The sequence below is a fragment of the Doryrhamphus excisus genome, linkage group LG9 (genome assembly GCF_037039965.1).
Source record: "Doryrhamphus excisus strain RoL-2023G ecotype Guam linkage group LG9, RoL_Dexc_Guam_v1.1, whole genome shotgun sequence".
Lineage (NCBI taxonomy): Eukaryota > Metazoa > Chordata > Actinopteri > Syngnathiformes > Syngnathidae > Doryrhamphus > Doryrhamphus excisus.
This window is the reverse complement of record NC_136365.1, coordinates 914124-936447: the sequence shown is the minus strand read 5'-3', so window position 1 is coordinate 936447 and position 22324 is coordinate 914124. Positions and strand designations below refer to the sequence as shown.

The 22324-nt window shown below is 39.9% G+C and overlaps 1 protein-coding gene across 1 annotated transcript; it reads right to left on the bottom strand.

Moving 5' to 3' along the window:
• Positions 1-754: 754 nt before the first annotated feature.
• Positions 755-22071, bottom strand: gpm6ab (glycoprotein M6Ab). Its single transcript, XM_058067409.2, has 7 exons — positions 21838-22071; positions 13319-13511; positions 12290-12446; positions 10279-10432; positions 8937-9013; positions 8776-8841; positions 755-6559 (listed from the first exon to the last, which is right to left on the bottom strand). Exons 1-7 carry the CDS (start codon positions 21872-21874, stop codon positions 6407-6409), a joined length of 837 nt encoding a protein of 278 aa, XP_057923392.1. The 5' UTR covers positions 21875-22071; the 3' UTR covers positions 755-6406.
• Positions 22072-22324: the final 253 nt, after the last annotated feature.

Genomic DNA, 22324 nt, shown 5'->3' with positions numbered 1-22324 from the left:
TCAGAAGCTGACTCAAACCTAATACCGTAAATTGCGGTCTAAACATTTTTCCCAAGTTGCGGCTAATTTCGTTGGCAGGAACCAATCACAAGCAGTGTACTCAGAACGAGCGTGTCACCCCATTGGATTTCATTGTAGGCCATTATATATACCAGTATAACAACATACCAGTTTGACTCACAATGTTAGTAAAGTCTTTCAAAGAACACTACATTTATCACACAGCGACTTAACATTATATACGGATATACAAATGTGTCAAAATAAGAAAACTCCAACATTTTAAAGTCTTTCCATAAGGCATTGTGTCTGAGCAATGCATTCATTGGGGCGTTGCAATGACGTCAGCATCCCGCTGGGCTTTGGGTCTTTTGGCTCCCTCCCGTGGACAGAAGCAGCATTGCAGTGCCGTACAACATTTTCTATTATTTCTATGCTCCTCCAATGAAATTGTTTTAAAATGTTGTGTGCTCCCCCCCCCCTTATATTAAAGTCGTATTGGTACATGTTTGTATATTTCTGAGGTATAATGTTTGAGTGTTCTGTGTGATGAGTTTAACTGACTAAATTTATTAGGTACTGCTTATGCACCGTAATTTACTGTAATTAGGTCACTTTTATTGCAAATGTTGATCTGAAATCGAAGAATGTCAAAGTCAAGGAACGAACATTTAATGTTTGGAACGTATAAAAGATTATTTCTCCGCATTCACAGATGTTGAAGATTTGAAATGAAATAAAGACACAAGTCGAATTGTTCCCTTATTAACAAGTACACAAGTGTAGTATTTCCTTTTATTTATATATGCAAGCAAGTTTATGTCTTTACAAATAAAAAAAGCCACTGTCTGCCCAAGCTGTTGGCACAGATATGTACAAAATAGGGGAGTGAATCCAACAAAGCTACGAAGCAACCAGAGTGGAGTACAAAAAATCTACGATGGAGAAAGTGAAAATAAATAAATCTCCCTACGTCCAAAATGTCCAACCCGATGTACAGCATATGGAAATAGACGTTGAGTTTCAGGTAGCAGACTCCTGATCGGCTTTGCTGTCTGGTGTGCAGCTCATGATGGACAAGAGCTCAATTTATTCAGGCACAGATTGTTCATCCTGGATTGACAGCTGACATTTTAGAGCTGCACAAACACCAAACCGCACGGAATGACAAGGAATTCTAGTCAAGGTTTTAGAAGGTTTGCTTCATGCTGAAATCACACACACAACATAAACCAAGGTGGAGGAATACCGTAGTGTGAGTCCAGGTCAGCAGTGGACAGACAAAAAGGACGCGGGATTAGGAGGCGTGTCGTTACAACACATATTGATTTTTACAAGAACTTGTGGATAGAACGGGAAAAGTCAAACAAACGAGGAGCAAACAGCTCACATCCTCTTCTCGTTCAACAATCGTCGTCATCAATAATCACTTTGTTTTGTTGCTTCTTCACATCCTTCAATCTCGGCAGCATCGGACATCAGACAGTACACGGATTCCCATTCTTGATTTGTTTCATTTCGGTACATTAGCGTACCAAAGTGACAAAAACAAGTAGAAATAACCAAAGTAGCGTGCCGCCATTGTTCGCTAGAGATACAGAACAAGGCTACAAAGCTGGAAGTGCACTTCAGCCAATAAGGAACTTCCATTTATGTTTTGGATCTTGTTCCCTTTCCTGCGTCCAAAATAAATCATGCATGGAGGCGCACCATTACACCCCAACCGCCATGTTTTACCTCACCTTCAAGTTTGATACTAAGCTTATTTTGGTTTTGTTGGCAGCTCTTGTAGTTTTGTTGCTTTGACTTTGTGCTTTTGACTCGGACAAAAGATAGAAATTTCCAACATGATCGGCATTTCGATTGAAGTTGCTTCGAGGATGTGAGCTGATTGAGTAACGGGTGTCCAGAGCAATACATTACATCACAGCTGCAAATCTGTAAAAAAAAAAAAAAAATAATAATAATAATAACACCATGGATCATATCACGTAAGACTTGCAGGGGTTTTTTTTCTTCATGCAATTGTATGCCAGAAATGTAAGGTTAGGATTCCTATTTATTTTTATTTTGGTCAAAATGGTACAATATATTGCTCTGGTGGTAGACAACAAAACAGGCTAGCGAGCTTAGCAACACCATTAGCAACAGCAACTGCAATACTGCGAGCTAAAGAGTGAAAACAAAACAAAAAGAGCAGAACAGCGCCAGTGGAAATGTATTTTTTTGTTGTTTTTTTTAAAATACTGTTTAATCATTAAAATGATGACCACTTGAATGCATAACCATGCCACAAACAACAACTAGATTCACTGTCTTTTTTTTTTTTTTAAACCTAAGAATAAGATTTTCTTCATTTGTATGAATTGATTTTCATCTTTGTTATTTCTTCAGGTTATATAACCAGTGTTGCAAGACTATACACAGGCCCCACAGAAGGGACGTCAATGCACTTACACACCAAGAATAAGAGATAGAGAGCTCACGATGGCCAATAAGTGCACAAAAACAACTCTTTTTTTTTATCTGAGGTTAAAAACACTGACAAGACATCCATTGTCAGGCAATGAAATGATAGAATACTGTTACTGTAAAACTAGACCCTTAAAAATACTGACTGAACCTGAACACATCAGTCCTCCCTTGTCCATCATTGGCATGCATTTACACCACACAACTGAAAAGATTTCATTTCATCCACTATACTTTCACCAAATTGGGATTCGTTTCCGGGTAATTCATCTAATAATAATAATAATTAATCTTTAGTCCTTCGGTAGTGTGCAGTACTTTGTGTGTGTGTGTAAATGCAGTCGTGATGTTGAGACTGAACTATCAGGAATCATTCTCCCTCCCAGCTCTTTCACATTTATGTATAGCTTTGTACACAAACAGCATAATACTGCCTAGAAAAAAACAAGACACATTTTTGTATTGAAATGACTCATGTGTTTTTTTTGTGTTTTTTTTGTTTAAATGAAGAAATAAAAGCTGTTAATAGAAGAGTGAAATGTTGGTGATCAGTAAAATAGTTATGGCTCAGAGTGATGGCAATGATGGTCTTGTTGTGTGTGTGTGTGTGTGTGTGTGTGTGTGTGTCTGCTGGTTGTCTCGTCATGAGGATATTAATCCAGAGGTGTCCAAAGTGCGGCCCAGGGGCCATTTGCAGCTCGTGGCTTGTTCATATTCAACTACCAAACTATGATTATTATCAAGAAAACACAAAAAAATATCAACAAAAATAAGAAACATTTAGCAAATAATTAGCAAGTAATGATTTCAAGTAGAAATGTTAATACCAATAACAAACAATTCAACAAGCACCATAGTTGTGATTCAAACCAAAATAATAATTCTACATTCTTTGGATCGCTCTTTTGATATTTAGTATAACCTTTTGGAAATTATTATAATTTTTTTTTTTTTTACAAGTGCTCTGACCATTTTTTGTGGAGATACGTACATGCACCAATGGCTAAAATGATCCCGCCTTGCAATTTAAAAATCTTCCGGGATCCAGAGTGTGAGCCGGATCTCCACTAAAATGTCATCAATTTAAAATTCCTGAAAATTTCATCCAAATCTTTTTAAGTTATTGAAAAAAATTTTTTTTTTTTTTTACTTTTTACAGTATATCACAGTTCACAGTTCATGATATCACAACTTTTCTATTAGGGTTGTGTCAAAATATTGAATATCACATTATTAAAAATAAAAAATAAAGAATCTAAATACTAGTACAGCATAACTTCTAAGCATATCTACATTGTATTGGTATTTGGACACCCCTGCATTAATCAGTTTTTAACAATATCATCATTCAACCATCTCTACTGGCAGATAGAGACTCACATTCCATCACAGCTCTTAATCATCTTGATATATTATATTAAATGTGCCTCGGGACAGATTTACCTAAGATGCCATCTTTCAAACACACAAGTCAAAGCTGCACTGAAATCCTACAAAATAGTGGCAATAAATGACGGCATAATACGCTAAGTAGCCACGAGGAACAGCCGTTCACAGTTATCTCTTCTCACCGATGACGAGTCGTGTTTTTTTCCAGTGAGGAATTGAATACATCTCGTGACAAAAGCGACAATTTGGTATCACCGGGGCCTGATAGACGTACAAAGACCTAAAGTACTAAATAGCAAAAAATCCTAGAATCAAACTTCCGCAATGATTGGTGTTTACGCACGTGTGGGTGTTTGTGTATTTTGTGTATTTATGTGTGCAGAATCACATCATGAAACTGTGAAAGTGATAACAACCCGTGAACCCCGCCCCCCCCGTCCCGCCCCACCGCCCGCTTTGCCCTCTCCACTTACCCCAATGGCAAAATGACACGAGAATAATGCTGGTAAAAACGGTGGCAAAAATTCCAAAAAGTGAGGAAAAACCTGGAAAGACAGTATGACGCCGACGTAACATTGGAAACTTTGTGCTGCTAAGATGTGCCGTTTCTGAGGACCGACCACAAGTTTGTACAAAGATTGGCAGGGAGGAAGGAAGAGAAGCCCAATTTCACGCTTGCAGGAGGGCAATTAAAGTTAAGTGCTATTTAGTCGGGAGCAAGTCGGATTCAAACACAAAACTAAATTTCCACTTGTCAAGTATCCAATCATTGCTATATTTGGTACGTTTACATTGCAATGTACGCTTTTAGCGGTCACCCCTTCACGGTTAAACTTGCTTAAGTGCATTTCGTTGAAAACAATGAATGCTTAGTTGTGGTGCATCCTTCCTGGCAGTGCAATTCATGAAATTGGGCTCCCGGAAGAGAGTTGGGAAAAGGAACGAGGAGGGTTTAGAAGTTAGCCAAGCTAGCCATCGGTACTCTTTTTGAAGTACAAACTTCCCGTGGACCACGCTTGTCTGTAGTAGCGCTCGTCGTGATGTGGTGAAAGGACATAGCACAGCATAACACCACCGTACAACACTGACCATCCATCCATATATGTAAGCGTACCGTAGGAATGCTTGATGGGGGGGGGGGGATGGGGGCTCCAGACCAGCCAACCCCACCCGTGAAAAGAACAATTTACAGACACTGATGTCTTCCTCGTCTTCTGCTGATTCTTGCTTCGGTTTGTCAAGCCTTCCGCCCGTTCGCCCATTTTTTTTTTTTAAAAAGGTTCTCCTCCCATTCCCTGCGGAAGTGGTACATTTTTGGCTTCACACTTTGTCCTTCCTGACTCTGTTTGAAGGTTTCTTAAGTTTCTTAAGTTTAGAAAGTCTCATGTCCCTGCAGTGACCCCACAGCCTGCACATTACAGCTGAGCAATGTGTTGTAAACAAAGAATAATAACAGTGTAAAAGTGACTTTAGGGGTCTTGCAGTGCTTGAAAAACAATATTAAGAAAGTCAAAAACAGGTTTTGTTTGTTCCGAATACAAATATTGAATCCTATGTTGCGTGAATTCACTTAAAATTAACTGTGATAAACGAGGCACGACCGTCATCCATGTTGGCTTGGATTGTTTATAATGCGGTCAAAGCACCGTTTTCCAACGGCCCCAAGTTTTCCATGACACGTTTGCCCTGTGCGGTATAATTCCACGGGTGCCTGACAAAGTTCAATTTCCATGCTTCCATTTCATTCGTCATTTATCGCTATTTTTATTATAACTATTGTTTCCTGTTTCCTAAAACTAGAATTATTCCTGATAAAATTTATTTTGTGAATATTTTTGGGTGTCTGGAAAAACGATGAATTGCATCGACATTATTTCATATGAAAAAAAATTTGAAAAAAATTGAGGTTTCACGGTGTGAATTTGTGTTTAACACAAAAGCCAGCAATGTTCAATCAAATTCAAGGATACTCTTCGATTAGACTTAACACGACATTCCTGGATTCACGGTTAGTTATCACAATCCTTACGTACCATATTCCCAATGTCTTTTTAAAGTTAAATAGAAGAAAAATATGTACAATCTTAAAAGAATCAACTACCTGCAACAAACATCGGGACAGTTGGGATCTTTGGCTTTTGTGGTATTTCCTCACGTCCTTCCGTGTACTTTGAGACCTTCAGTTACTACAGTCTCTAAAGCAGTAGTTGCCTTTTGGGCCCAAAAATACTAACAAATGTGTGGTAAATTTGCGGAATCTCTAATATTCGACTGCAATTGATGTCTTATTCCATGGACCTAGCATGGACCTAGCATGGACCTAGCATGGACCTAGCATGGACCTAGCATAACAAAGACGTCAGCAAAAGATGAGCTGTGGACGAAGGAGGACATCAGTGTCTTTGCTTTCATACTTTTTAGTGTTACCGATGTGTGTATTTCTGCGTTCCTTGTGTGTGTGATGTGTGTGCTGCGAGTGTGTGTGTGTGTGTGTGGGATCGTTGTGTGTGTGTGTGTGTGTGACAGGTTAGTGTGTCTATCCTGTTTATGTGTAGGCATTCAGGCGTTCTTTGGAGCGTGTAGAATGGATGTCATGCAGCTCCTGCTCCTCCTTTGACTTGATGTCTTCGTATTTCTGCATCCGACTGGCATCCTTCAGGTAGCCCCAGTTAGCGGCTAACGCCATCAGGAAATGCACCTAAAGGGGGAGATTATTTTTGACTTAAACTGTGCTTTCATGGCCAATGACACCTACAGATGGTACTCTGGTTAACAACAAGTTCAGAACAGAATGTTGGAATGTTGACCCAAGTTAGCTCACACATGAAGGACATGTCAAATATTGTCCCGGGCTAGACTGGAAGGGTAGCCACCTCTTTTCCTCCCAGATCTCCATGTAACAGCACACAGACTCCATGACCCCACCACCATGAATTACCGTTCAATCATCTTTGTCCATGATGTAAAAATAAAAACAACAAAAAAAAAAACTTAAACTGTATTATAGAAAGCAGGAAGTGAACAAATGTAAGAGTTACCAAAAGTACCAGATGGAGTGGTAGGATTTAATAAGCTTTGCTTCTTCCTACTCCTTTTGGACATGTGGAACTGGGAACTGATTATGGGATGCACTCAATTGTAATTTGATGCATGTTCAAATGAAATAAAACCATTACCATTACCATTACCATTACCACTACCATTACCATTACCATTACCATTACCATTACCATTACCACTACCACTACCACTACCACTACCACTACCACTACCATTACCATTACCATTACCATGATTATGGTAGCAACAGTCGAGCTGTTGGGACCAAAAGGGAGGACAATATTGGTGGACGTGTCTCCTCTGAGCTTTTTCATAAAATTCATTTTTACTTTTTCCTGTTTTCCTTACACTTTTTCTTCTCTTCAACCTCATTTATTCCGATTTCACACGTAATTTTCACCCAAATCTTGGCAACAGGGTGGAAACACAAACCATACCAAACAGTACAGCTTGGTGGAAATTGTTTTCAATATTGCAACTCTATGATGGAATATAATAATATAATAATAATAAAAAATAAAATAATATAATAAAAAATAATAATAATAAATTTTATTGTATAGCGCATTTCAGAGTACTCAAAGACGCTTTACAGTAGAGAAAAATAAATAAAAATAGAGTAAAAGATGCCTTAAAATACAATATCCAAACATTCATTCAGAGCTAAAACAAGGCTAAAAGCGGGGCGGGGCGGGGTGGGGCGGGGCGGGGCGCAGCAGTCAGGTATAAAAAGTTAGACATTAAAAACAGATTTAAAGAGGTCTGAGGAGTGAAGGGGGCGCGGGGGACTGCGTGGATGGAGCAGGTCTGTGAGATATGGGGGGGTCTGATCGTGGAGGGCTTTGGAGGATTTTGAAACGGATTTTGAAACGGATACGTTGGATTGAAATATAAAATCCTGTTACACATACGCTATTTCTGCCATGATAAAAACATAAATTGATTGCTGTTTAGAAAAATGACAGTCGATATCGCTCGAGCAAAATCTGAAATTCGACAAGGATTTTACTGCAGAGACTTTGGATTCATTCTTTTTGGCACATATTACTGGAATTTTTGAAACTCTGCAGTTGGTGCCTCTGAAACCAAAGTGTGAGTGGGTGGAGTGGTTTTTTTTTGTTTGTTTTTTTTTCCCTTGGAACGGGTGCCAACCCCCCGTGAATGGAAGCAGCAACAGACGAGTGCAGAAATAGAAGGAGACGACACAAAGGCTTTAGAGGTACAGTATAACCAGTAACATGTTGGGAGATTCATATTTCATGTATATTATGTACGGTGCGTTTATGGCACAGAGATAAATGTCTGCTAGAAGTGTTTCAGATAACGACACAGCTTGGTGAGTCACTGCCAAGCCCCCCCCCCTCCCCCCTCCCTCCATCATGCTGGCTTCAAAACAAGGCTTGTTTTAGCCTTTTGCACAATTGCCAGCAAATATAGATGAACACATTGCATTTCTTACACGAATAATACCTAAAACTAAATATGTTATGGTAGATTACTGCAAGCGTGAGTCACCATGGAAACTACATCATATGTAAAAACAGTCAGGATTTAGCATGATTTAGCATTGATAAATATTCGGCTTTTGCTTCCCTTTCTAGTTAAACCTTGATGGTTCACCCCTCAGTTCTCCACATCATGTTTCCACCATGCGGATATTTACGCTTGCAGCACCAAACGTGACGACACGGTTTGAAGTCTGCACTTTCGACACGAGACTGTGTCATCATGCTTCAGCCAATGCCGTCATGTCAATGAAATTGTTATTTCCACAATACTGTGAGATGGTGTGAGATGGCGTGAGATGGCGTGAGATGGCGTGAGATGGCGTGAGATGGTGTGTGCGGTGCTCACCATAGCAATCACAGCAGCTCCCGCTCCCGCCAGCGCGCACACAAACAGGTGGAAGGTCAAGTCCAGCTGGAAGAGTCACAGTAAATACTTGGATCGCAATCGGGGAGTTGGATTATTGACGTCTCAGGTGCGTTCAGTTCAAACCCTGCCGCCGTTCTTACCTCGTTGGATTCACACATCTGCAAGAACTTCCCAGAACCCGTGCAAAGCTTCTTCTCCTCGGATATGGTGACGGCTCCTGATGAACAAATATGTCCAAGACTAAATGAGGCCGTATTTTTATTTCATATGCCCATACATTGTATGCATGTATTACATTTTTAAAAAGTGGTAATGATGAAACTGACTTGCTTCCAATCTACATGAATCCCTCGTTTATCACTGTTCATTGGTTCCAGACCCGACTGTACATAATAAGTACATTTCTGTTAAGTAGAAGATCTTCTGTATAAACGGAATATTTTGAAAATCAGAGCATAGAAAATCTGTGTACGGCCTTCTAAAAAACACTACTTTTAACACTACTAGAGCCCTCTAGACATGAAATAACACCCCTATAGTCACATTTACACAATATAGAGTAAATAAGACATCATATAAACTCATGGGTAAGAGTGTCATGACACTCAACTCACAAGAAGATACGTGACATTGGATCAAGATTTAAAATTATAAAGCACAATGAAAAAATATCACTGGACAATACTTAATTTAGGCCCAAAATACACCAAATTTGCTTAAATTTGCATTTTTTTTGTACTAATAATAGGTTGTGCAATAGGTTGCTGCATTTGTGTAGAAATTTTGCCTTGTTGAAATCACAATTTTATTCTGATAATATTACTATGATAATCGCTTGGGTTGTTAACGATAAATCGATGCGACTGTATATTCGGTTTGACAAGCGAGTGCTACGGATAAGTATCGGTATAGGAGCCTCCTGGATGGATAAGAATCAGCCATAAAGTGGTTGATTGACAGTGCATCCCTTAAACAACGCTAGAGCTTGGGATGCTGACGACGTTACGTCTTAATTAACCTCATGTACTCCTTCTCCTTGTTCAGTAGGAGGAATCTCATCTCTGTTGGGCTTCAACAATTGAGGCTGACTATGTGAGGTGGATATGTCAATGACTTAAAGCTTTTAGCCGAGCCGCACTTAAAAAAATGTTTTTTTTAGATAGCAACGCTTCAAACCTTTGGTCTCGTAACGCAGATTCAAATTGTAGTCTTTAAAGACAACCATCTGCTCTCCACAAGCTAAACCCACAACTTTGCCTCTGGCTTCATGAATAAATACTTAACGGCCCATTCTGCATCAAGCATGAGCGGACATTTTTGTGGGTAAATTCCCAACACAAGTAAAGGTAACGTTGATTTCCATATGTATATTGTATATTGATTGTTTTAACCGTGGTGTAAACATTCAAACCGAAGCAAGTACGGACGGGTGGACGTGATTCAACTTTGTCTAAAACACGAGTCGTCTAACTTGGTACGTACCAAACTGACGCAGGTCCACGCAGAATTTGGGTCCCTCAAGCAAGCTGGTGTTCTTACACATGGACCAAACGTTGAAGTACATGAAGACCGGCAGGCTGGTGAAGGCGGTCACACCCAGCCACACCAGGAAGAAGACGTAGGCCAGGAACATCAGCTGCACAAACACAAAGTCACCAAACATCACAACCGTCTCGCTGCCTTCACGTTCTAACTCTCATTTTAGATCACGTGTGTTTCCTAGACTACATTTATTGTCCTTCATAACGACAACATCTGCTAACACTTTTTCTATTAAACTGTTCTCCATTAAACTAATAGTTGAGCATCTTCTTGTTGTAATGACTTCAAGACAATTTTCACATCTTTAAAAAATAATCAATTATTATTATTTATTCAAAATGATTTCAATTATTTGTACAAATTACTGTTCACGCTGTACATTGTTTTTCATATTTGATTTGATGTCATCTATTTATTCTCCACATTATTATTATTTATTATGATGCGGGAGCCAGGCAACGACATTTCCTTGGCAATTTCACTGCTGTGTTATTGTGCAATGACGAGGAAGGAAGGAAGGAAGGAAGGAAGGAAGAAAGGAAGGAAGGAAGGAAGGAAGGAAGAAAGGAAGAAAGGAAGGAAGGGAGGAAGGAACGGAGGGAGGAAGGAAGGAAGGAAGGAAGGAAGGAAGGAAGGAAGGAAGGAAACAGAAGGAAGGAAGGAAGGAATGATGCATGGAAGGAAGGAAGGAGTGAAGGATGGATGCATGGATGGAAGGAAGGAAGAAAGGAAGGAAGGATGAATGGACTGATGGAAGGATGGAAGGAAGGAAGGAAGGAAGGAAGGATGGAAGGAAGGAAGGAAGGAAGGAAGGAAGGAAGGAAGGATGGATGGATGGAGGGAAGGAAGAAAGGAAGGATGGATGGATGGATGGAAGGAAGGAAGGAAGGAAGGATGGATGGATGGATGGAAGGATGGAAGGAAGGATGGATGGATGGATGGAAGGATGGATGGATGGATGGATGGAAGGAAGGAAGGAAGGAAGGAAAGAAGGAAGGAAGGAAGGAAGGAAGGAAGGAAGGAAGGAAGGAAAGAAGGAAGGATGGATGAAAGGAAGGATGGATGGATGGAAGGAAGGAAGGAAGGAAGGATGGATGGATGGATGGATGGAAGGAAGGAAGGAAGGAAGGAAGGAAGGAAGGATGGATGGAAGGAAGGAAGGAAGGAAGGATGGATGGAAGGAAGGATGGACGGATGGAAGGAAGGAAGGAAGGAAGGAAGGATGGATGGATGGATGGATGGAAGGAAGGAAGGAAGGAAGGAATGATGGATGGATGGATAGAAGGAAGGAAGGAAGAAAGGAAGGAAGGATATCTAAAAAGCAATATTTGAGTACCTTCATTAGAAAGAAAGAAGAAAAAACACAGATGTGCATATGCCAAGTATCAATAATACATATATGAATATAGTCTGCCTCGCATGTGACAAGCAAACGCGTACAAACCCATAATAACTGCAAAATATAATATTAATTGAATGTTGTTGTGATGGTTTTAGCAGTAAAACCAATGTGCCAACGTGGGGCTTTGCTGAGGAGCAATGCAAGGTAACGCTGAAGTTAGGAGGGAAAAAGATGCTTCTAAAATCAAATACCATGGCCCCCGGGTGGGAATATTGATAACGAGCAAGGTTGATAATATCATTTTGTGTCAATTTGAGAGACAATACTTTCCTTAAAATGAATGTTAAAATCTCAGCAAATACGAGTTTTGTGTTTTTATATTCATTCCGTTGTTGGCAGTTGAAGAATAAAGTCTGCATGTTGCTGCCACAATGCTGCATTTCTGAAAGTCGATTTTCATGAAATCCCACCGCCATATAACATGTTTATCCAGCTTTTAAATCCACGATGAACAGCCTACATTATATTGGCGGAAAGCACTGATTGGCCTGGTGGCAAAATAAACCTCTTGACTGGAAAAAAAAATGGAGAAGACAAAAGATTTCTTACAAATGCGGTCAGGCAGCGTCCACAAGCGGTGATCTTGAACTCTCCATACAGATCCCTAATTGCTCCAGTGGTGAAAAAAGCTTCCACCAGCAAGAGCACTCCAAAGACAAAGAATCCAGCTGCAAGGCCGTAGATGATGTACTGCAGGATGTCAATACTGCAGACAAAACAAACACAAATCATTTCTTTCTGCAACTCTTTAGCAATCGTCAAACGTCTTTCCAATTGAACGCATTCATTCCAGAAGCAAATAGACAAATGTGTGCAAAATCTAAAATCAGAAGCGGATATATGAATACTAGTAGTTGCTTGAAGCACACTACAAATCAAATTGCTACTTCAAACGTTACCAACAGTGAAATGAGGCGAGCTATTATGTACCGATATCTACACTGCATGAACAATCTGCATGTCACTTCAGCCGCCATTGTTCACAGCCGCCGCTACCCTGCAGCAAGCTAAATAGCTAGTCAACAAGAGTTATTGTTGCCCCGACTGTTTTGGTAGAGAATTGCAACTCACATTTTACTTTCACTTAAAACTAATTACATTTACAATGATGTAATTGGGAAAGTAACAATAACTAATTACTTTTTTTAAAGTAAATTGCAAATAATAATAATAACACTGCTTGCTGCATTTGTGTGGCAATTTGGACTTGTTGAAACCACAACCTTATTCCGATAATATTAACAATAAACTGATGCGATGGAATATCCAGTTTGATATTCTTAATTTGATATTAAGAATCAACCATACTTTTCAATAGGTATGTTGTCGCGGAAAAATGTCAATTTATAGAAAAAGTGGGATTTTTTTCTGGAATGTGTCATTAGACATGTTGCGTGACCTGACTGTGCTCAACATTGTTAATGCTGGAATGGTTGGAATCAGTTTTCGGAAAGGAATAGAAATTGAAAGATTGTAAGTGTGTGAATAATGTTCAACATTTGACAAAATGATTAATAAAACAGACAAGAAAACCAGTTACTAGTATCTGCCCAGCGTCCGGACGAGGTAAACACTCACATGGTGAAGACGTCCAGCGTTTGTCCAGGGGTTCTGATGACTTCAAAGTAGTTCTGCAGGATGGTGACGGTGCCACTTAAAGCCTCGTGGCCACACCCACAGAACAAGGCCACGCCCATGTAGAGGAGGATGGTGGCGATGAGGGAAGCCCAAGGCAGACTGCCCACACATCGCTCACAGCACTCCTTACAACCTGAACATAAAGTACACAACGTTGCGTCATTGGCACGCAGAAGGAAACATGGCTGACACGCCCTGTTCGTAAGAAGTACTTCATTACAGCGCTAAATAATCACACCCTTAGTTTGAGCCTGCTAAGTCCTTTCAGGTCTTAGCTGTCCATTTGCATTTGACATTGTTAGAGATGGATGGATGGATGGACGGATGGATGGATGGATGGACGGACAGAGGCAATAAATCAATCCATTTTTTTATATAGCACCAAATCCCAGCTGTTACCTCGTGGCACTTCCCACATGGAGGTCACATTCATAAAGCAAAAACAGAGAACCAACTGAAACCCCACATGAGCGAGCGCTTGGCGACTGAGGCAAGGAAAAACTCCCTCCGGGAAAGAACCCAGGCCAAGTCAAGACCTTTGCCTAACCTTCGCTGGCAAAGACGACCGACACTTAATGTGTCACGTAGTCTTGTGGGGGCAAAGATGGCGAATAAATACGCAACATCAGAGTCATAGAATACTGTAACGTGCTTGCTCCTTCATGATAACTGATAGTTCATAATACAAACAAAACACAAAGACTGAAAACATAAAAGTCAGTTAATTAATGCAATTGCTTCTTGGACAAGTTATTATTTACTGATAGTCGCCACCTTGCACTAAATAAATAATCGGAACGACTCCAAATAAGACTGGAAATAATCCAAGGCAAGAGCAGTAAAACATGAGAATAGAAGCCGTGGTACAAGGAAACGTGTTGTACCACAGATGATCAATATGAATGGGGGCCAGCGGGGGCCAGGAGAGGGTCAGGGACTCGAACCAAAGTCCATGACCGTACGAATGGTCTCGTGTGAATACATGCTTCATCTCTTTGATGCATTTTGCTCATGCTCACTCCCAAAAGATGCTTTTAGGACATGTATTCCCAAGTACTTCTACTGTTTATTAGCCATTAAAAAATCCCAACTGCATTCATCAATGTGCTATAGTTTAAAGCATGTATGTACATTTTGCTTGAATTGTGCTCTTGGGTTTGTAAAATGTGGGTGCAGATTTCCAATGTGAACGAGAAAGAGTTCCACAATACGCTGACTTGGACAGCATCCCATAAAACTCCAGTGCTTAATGTCTGGATACGTTCAGGTTCACCGGCTTTACCGTGGTTGTCAGTGCACCGTGCAAGTCGGGTTAGCGTGAGACAGAAGCTATTTTTTAGGGCACATTTGTCTTCTCTGGTGTAAAAAAAAAAAAATCAAGTGAATGGGGTCGACTGTAAACGTCCTTACCTAATCACCAAGAACAAAACCATCCCACAGATCAGCAGAAGAAGACACTTCCACTGACCACTTCCGGAAGACCACTTGCCGACTTCAGGCAGCGACAAACACACCGCTTCTCATTTTTGAGAATGTAGTTGTGGAAAAATTTCAACTGGAATTCTAAAGACTTAAACGTTCAGGACTGTCTGAGCAAGGCAAGCTCAAGTTTTTGGAATACTGTCTCACAGGAAAAACACCTTGTTGACCTGTGATATAGCCAGTAGACTTCATGTATGTGATCGGTATTGGTATCGGCCGATTTCACTCATGGATTATCGGGATCCGTATCGTCAACACAAAACCCCAATTGGAACATCCCTAGTATAAAGAGTTTTGCAGCCTTACAACATATATTCCAATTATTGATGTCCGATAAATATCGGTGCCGATAATTATTGGCGCAATATCAGCATAATCGATTGACATTGGTATCAGTTTTTTTTTCCTGATCATGAAAATCGATATTTTTTAAAAAAATACTGTATACAACACATTAGTGTTCATTCCACCACAGGAGGTATGTTATGTTACACTTATTGATATCGTAAATTGGCATATCGGTTTTCGTCAAAAAAAGCCAATATCAGACATCCCAAATTATAGTGTTAAAAAAATAAATATAGATACTATTTTGGGAACGTATCACCCATGATACGTGAGGGAAGACTGTACTCAGGTTGAAATACATAATAATTTCATATAAAAAAACACTTGTTGTGTTGTCATTTTCAACAAACAGTGACAAACATATGGCCGTCCTAAAAGTTTGATGTGAGAAATTCAAAATATTTCGAGCCGGTCTGATGTCGGACTGGCACAAAAATGACACCAGCCTCATGAAACAAACACAAAAATATCTGCTGATGCAGCATAAACTGATGAACACACACACACACACACAAACACACAAACACACACCAGTATTCCTGGTTCTTAGAAAAAGGTTTTGTGCGTTTTCATGGATGTGAGTCATGTGAGTGCTCAGGTTTAATTGACCAGGCTTGTTGCCATGCCAACAAGGGTGTGGCGGGTGCCCGCTGACCCACTTTGCCTGTAGCGTTGTCATGGCAACAGTGCAGCTCGGCAAGCGTTACAGTCATACTAATGCACATCTTCCTGATCAGGCTGTTCGGTGTTCGGGTATATTTTTCAGCGGAAAGTGACAAAAAAAAATAAAAATAAGAGCCAGTATGGCGGAGGCAGGAAGAACGGGGAACCATTTTGTATGAAATGAAGACAATGTTCTTGCTTTTGAGCTCCTTCATGTGCATGCCTCTTTGCATAAATAATGACGGTGGCAATTCTCACCGAGATGGAGTGTGTGATAAACGTGTTTATGCTCTCAATGTGCCCACACCTACAAACATCTATTCATTTGTACGACAATCAACATGTATGTTTTGTATATTCCAGCCATATTATAATCCTCCTCATATTTCCATATTTGGCTTTGATACACAGGCAGGAAGACCCAGTGACCTGGTAAAAACTGGGGCACGCTAAGCACAAATGGCGGTGTACTCTCCATAAACATGAGGGGGTTTTTCTTTGTCTGCGAGGAGGCACAGCGACGGTATTCAGGTTTTTTTTTTTTTCAATATTAATTCCTGGGAGTCTTTATGATGCTATAAAATGTTTTAATAAACGGCATCGTTGTTTGGCTTGTTAGGTTTTGCCACTGTCATTTTTATTGGCTGCATTGGTTGGGGATATTCTGTATGGCCTCCCTCAATTCATAGCTAATTAAAACAATAATCAAGAATATTTTTAAAAATTGTAAAATAGCAAAAAAAAAAAGAAAATAAAAATTTATTCAGTAAAAATAAGGCAATTAATCTATATTTGATAATTTTTATGTATGTATTATGAGGAATTGTAAATACACTTCTTTTTACTTTAGCTTTGGTTAACAAATCAATATTTGTCAGCGTTATTTTGTTATTTACCACGATGATTTGAAAGAGAATTAAACTACTTTCCAAGTGTAGTGGGAGCCTTGGAGCAGAAAACCTAATTGTTCTTTCATTTTTGCACACACACACACACACACACACACACACACACACACACGCTTCCTCGGCTGACTACTGCAATGATTGTAACTGCCAGTCAGTGTTCATAAAGTCCCCGTTCCTGCGTCCATTACTCACTGCCTGCCGTTTCTGCTGTAACTTCACAGTGCCAAAAACATTCCTCCACACACACTTTCTGAAAAGAAATCAAATACAGTATCATCATTAAGTACGCCAAGTAATACGATCGCATTCAAAGGAAACAAACAGAAAATCTTTGTGGTCTTTTGTACTCCACTCAAGCCATCACTCACCCGCAGCAAAGTGTGCTAAGTCAATTTATATCGACTTCTTCCTCTCGCCATTAAGTTGCTCTCCGTTAGTGGTCATAATAATGAAATGGATATGAGGCATATACGGCAGGACTTCATCGATAAAGCTCAACATTACTTACACAAACTGGAGTCGTCGCACAATTAAAAAAGTGAAATTACTTCCCGCATCCTGTATCACAACTCCTGATATACCTACTCGAAAAAAATGTGATATTATGATACTGTGACACAACCAAAGAGAAAAGTAACGGCAAGCGATTTGTGAGGTCTGAGAGGCATTTTTTTCCCAAACTAACCGGAATTACATTCCTCATCCCCAAAATCCGACCACAACTCCAAGTTGGGGGTAAGTCACCACTGATGGTGATGACCACGATGTCATACAACTTCATGTCAAAACATTGAACTAATTCGACTACCCGTCTAAGCTTTGAGATTTCTTACTTTGTTCGGTGGTCCTTGGATGCACCATCAAGCTAGCAGGGGAATTTGCAAGGTGGGGAGCAAACGGTGTGTCAGAAATAAACATTTTCATGGGACAATCTACTGCACACGTGCTATGCATCCACTTCCACCCGCAAGAACGTCAGACAAGAGCTCAACCAAGCCAATTTTGGCAAACCACAAGAACCAGGATGTCACGGTTCACTGAAACTCACTGAACAAGAAGCTTAATTTACTGGTAAAAACCATCAAAGTCTCCTCTGGACCTTCATACCAATTTCATCCATGTAGACCAAAACTATCATCTATTTTGGGCAGGTCTTTTCTCTGGTGTAAGGTTTAAGAGAGGTTCACTTCTAAATTTCTATTCCTAACACCCACATGCTTTCTTCCCTCCGGCTTCTGCATCCTGTTTGTACGGTACGAGGAGGACACGGGTTGAAGTCCAACCAATGTGTGATGCGTTCATGTCAACCGGTGTCTTGGAATTAAAGAGGAAGTTGCTCCACTAAAAAACAACCAGTGTACAAGGTGGTGGTACCCACTGCCTGTACCTTGTCCATTTTGACCATCACCTCCAGTTCATGCCTGTCCGCAGTGCGTGCATCACGAGCACAATATAACGAGGGAAATTATCAGACAAGTCAGCAGAAAAGCACATTTAACCCACAAGAACAATTTCAATATGTTTACATTTCTCATTTCCAAATCAGATGTTCTGATAAAGTATGCAAAAACCTGATGACAAGCTTCTAAATGTGTTTTTTTTCAACAATAGAGGCCTATATATCACCTTTACATTGGTATCATACACCAATATAATCAACATAATAAGCCAAGATAAGGCACATACGGGAAGATAAGGACATACGTAAATAAGACATGTTATCATTGGGAGTTGTTATTTATTGTTATTCTGTACAACACTTCCTAGGGCATTTTTATCAATGACACATGATTATCAAAGCTGAAAATGCATGCAATAATTTGTGGTATGCATTGGCTTGTAAAATACAGTGCGTACACTGTGATTAAATGACTGAATGTGGTTTATTGAATATAAATGCGCAAGGGTCCATTATTCTGCACGAATATGACCTACATGTATAGATGTCAATAAAAACCTGAGTACCAGTATAAATGTAATGAATGTAAACTGCTATCATACAGTGGTAACATTAGTCACATTCGCAGATGAATACATCAAGTGCACGACATAGAAAAATCGTATTTGAACTACAACACAAGTGTACAGTGTAAATACTCAAGTATGGGGCAAACAGGAAGTAGTGTTGTTGCTTCAGAGTTGAGTTTTAGCTTGTCATGGGTTTTACGGCCACAACAGTAGCCTGTGGAAGGGGTTAATGTGAGATGATTCGAACCTGCAATAAAAGCCTGTTCTTTTGGCGACCAAGTCTGGTGCTTGTGCGTCTCACCAGACATTACAGTAACATTACCGACACCTACTGACCGGTGTAGAATACTACATATCATTGCAACATGTTTGGAAGGAGTCTTCTGAATACCTTAGATTTGTATTTTACTTCAATTGATCAATTTTAACTAATGACAACATGTATTCAATCACAAAACAGAGATTATATATGAACTCATTCAATAGCAAAGACGTAGATATACGTTTTTATAAATCTGAACAACCAATCCCTACAGCATGTATACACATCTGCTATTATATATTTTTAAGGCTAACATAAGTGATGATGCATCTCCTCACCAATGGATTAGGCTTGAGAACAATTTTAGTGCCATTAAAAACGGCCACTAGGGGCAGAACTGCATCATGGGAGGAAAGCCAACCATGCCTAACAGAGGAACAGAGGAAGCCCTTGCCTAAATGTAGATGTTACGTAGCGTACTAAGTTTTAGGGAAATTTTAATGCACGCACATGCACACACACAGACACAGACAGTTCAGTTCCAAATGTAAAAAATGTGAATAGTTCATGGTGTTATATTGGTAAATACATTATTATTATTATTGGATCGTATTTTGATGTACAAAAAAACTTCTTGTGTGGTATAGTTGTTTACATATTTGATATTATATTAAATTATGCTTGACATGAAGTTGTATGACATCCCCATCGGCAGTGTAGCGTATCAACGGTGATTTAAGACTTGTTCTGTGAGCGGGAGCGAGGAGCAACGTAGTTCCTGTTGGTTACTGATGTCACTTAAGTAACGAGCTTGGCTCTTTATGCGTTCAAAAGAGTCAAAACTAGCTATTGACCGTCCTATAAGTAGCTAGGTGAGGTCTAATAGGTCTAATTAGCATGTCATATGCATATTGTGTACACGCATAATTTCTCAGAGTCAAAAAAGTGAGTAAAAAAACCTTAATTACACTTAGAACTACAAGTATTTTTGATTCGTGGTTTGTTCATTTAAAATGGTTCATCATTCCATCAAAATAAAATAGACAGAATATTTTAACTGTAATAACTCTTTACTTAGGTATCCCCAGCTACTAACTGGCACTACGTTCCTCCTCACCAAAATCTGATCAGAACTGGGCTCACGGAACAAAAAGTGGGTAAGTCACTGTTGATGCACTACACTGAGCTAATGAATGGGGATGTCATGTCACGTCTTCATGTCAAAAAATCCCAACTCTCCCTCGGTCTCACTCACAATAAATGTCAGAGTTTGAATCAAAAACTACATTTGTGCTACAAAAAAGTGTCAAGTTAATGACTACATTTACCATAAACAATGTAACGTCACAGCTTTGAGCATTTCGAATCCCAAACGTCTTCTATCCACCGTCATTACACTTGAAACGATTGTTATGGCTCTGCTTTGGGAGATATGTTTGAATCTAAGATGACTATGACTTTAAAAAGATTTCATATTTTTGTGTGTAAAAAAATCAAAGTTCGTGTGTTACTTATGTCAGGATGCAGCTTGAATTGAGTTCTTTATTTTGCTGTTGAGAACGATTCAGATTGTGTGCTGGCTGGGAGGGGGATGGGTGGTGAGGGGGTACCAGTGTGGGCGTAGGCCAAGCCAGACAAATATTGTCAGCGGAATTATGTTCCCTTTCCGACACTAAAATAAAGAAGAAAGAACGCAAGACCCACAGTGACAAATAAAGCCAAGAACAACAACAAACACATTTCTAATCAAATGTCGCCCAGGAACCTCATTGGCTACAACATAAGGCTTCCATGAAAATATTAATAAATAAATAATCCGCCCGTATTTCTGTGGATTCGGCGCTAATCAACACAAACATACCATTTCAAATCATTTTCTTTTTTTTTGTCATCATTGCTTGCTTGGTACGTGAGCAGAAAGCGCTTATGTTGAAGCTGAGGGTGCATGGAAGAACATGGACACGCCCATTCTGATGGACGACAACTGGAAAAATAATAAATAAAAACAGGGAGGTTATGTAAAAAGAGATACGTTAGACACAGACCAAATGAATATGAGGCCAATGAGGCTGGCGGTGCAAGAATGAGGGGAAAAAAAAAGAAAATGGATACCAAGGGGTGGTGACAATGTGATAGTTGGGAGCAGAAATAGACGTTAAAAACAAGACCTGCAGTGGCAGAGGGATGGATAGATGAAGCCAGTGAATGCAGTCAGACGTGCTGATGGGAAACAGTGAGGGGGGCTCTTCATGGACGGAGAAAATGGAGGGAGACGCGTAGGGAGCCAAGAAAACGGCGCTCAGACAAGCATGAAGCGCCAACAATGGAGGCTAACAAAGAAAACCCCAATAGATCCATCAATCACTGCTCCGTTTAACCCCCCTTCTCATTTCTCTTTTTGAGGTTTTGTTGTTTTTTTTTTAATCCCCGTGCCACTCCTACATCCAACTATTCAGGGTGTCCATCCGTCCATCTGTCCACCCATTGATCCATGCAGCCTTCCAAAGCAAAAAAACAACAGCATCCCACCAGAGTCTGCCATTTCATCTCATCCTCAAGCTGCTTCATTATCCATTCATCAAAAGACACAAGAATATGGCGGGATGTTCTGCAGTATTGTCAACAGCAGTTCAATAACGGTCATGACAAACAAGCCCCCCCAAAAACGCATTTTTCGTTGAATTTATACGTGACATGTTTTGCTGTGCTTGCAAATACATGGATGCTGTCTGCCCACAACACAAAGACAAGACATAACACTTAAGGATGCACGAAGAGAACAATGGCACTGCTGATGCAAGATGAAGAAATGAAGCATAAATAAATACCTTTCTGGCTTTGTGAATCGTCCATGTTCTCCTCCATCGTGGCAGGTTGGAGTGTCTTTGTTTTTTTTTTGAGTTAGAGGCAAAAGCGCTTTAAAGCTCCTTGCTAGTGCTCAGCACGGTGTGCATGTGCGTGTGTGTAGGAGGCTCTGCGTGTGCACGCGCGTATGTCCTTTTCCCTCCCTGCAGATGATGGAGGATCAGGGAAGTCCCTCTTTCAAAGCTCTCTCTCCTCATCTGCAATCTCAGGGTCTGTACCTTTCTGTGTGGACAAAAAGATGTATTATTACATATGTAATAAGATGTACTATTTACATATGTATGTACTACACAACGGTAGCAATTTAGTCACATTTAAATATGCAATCATTTTCATCTTTCAGGTATTGTAGTCAGATACTGCAAATACAGTCAGCCTTGGTAGACGTACAAATTCCGTTCTGCTTTGGTTTTCATGCACTGTGTCATTATTATTATTATAATATTGTAA

Excerpts from the sequence above, each read along its gene's own strand:
- gpm6ab (XM_058067409.2), bottom strand. The coding sequence starts at position 21,874 with ATGGAGGAGAACATGGACGATTCACAAAGCCAGAAAG. Across the intron at positions 13,512-21,837 it reads CGATTCACAAAGCCAGAAAG|GTTGTAAGGAGTGCTGTGAG; the intron begins GTATTTATTTAT and ends CTTTATGTTCAG. Across the intron at positions 12,447-13,318 it reads ACGCTGGACGTCTTCACCAT|TATTGACATCCTGCAGTACA; the intron begins GTGAGTGTTTAC and ends TTTTGTCTGCAG.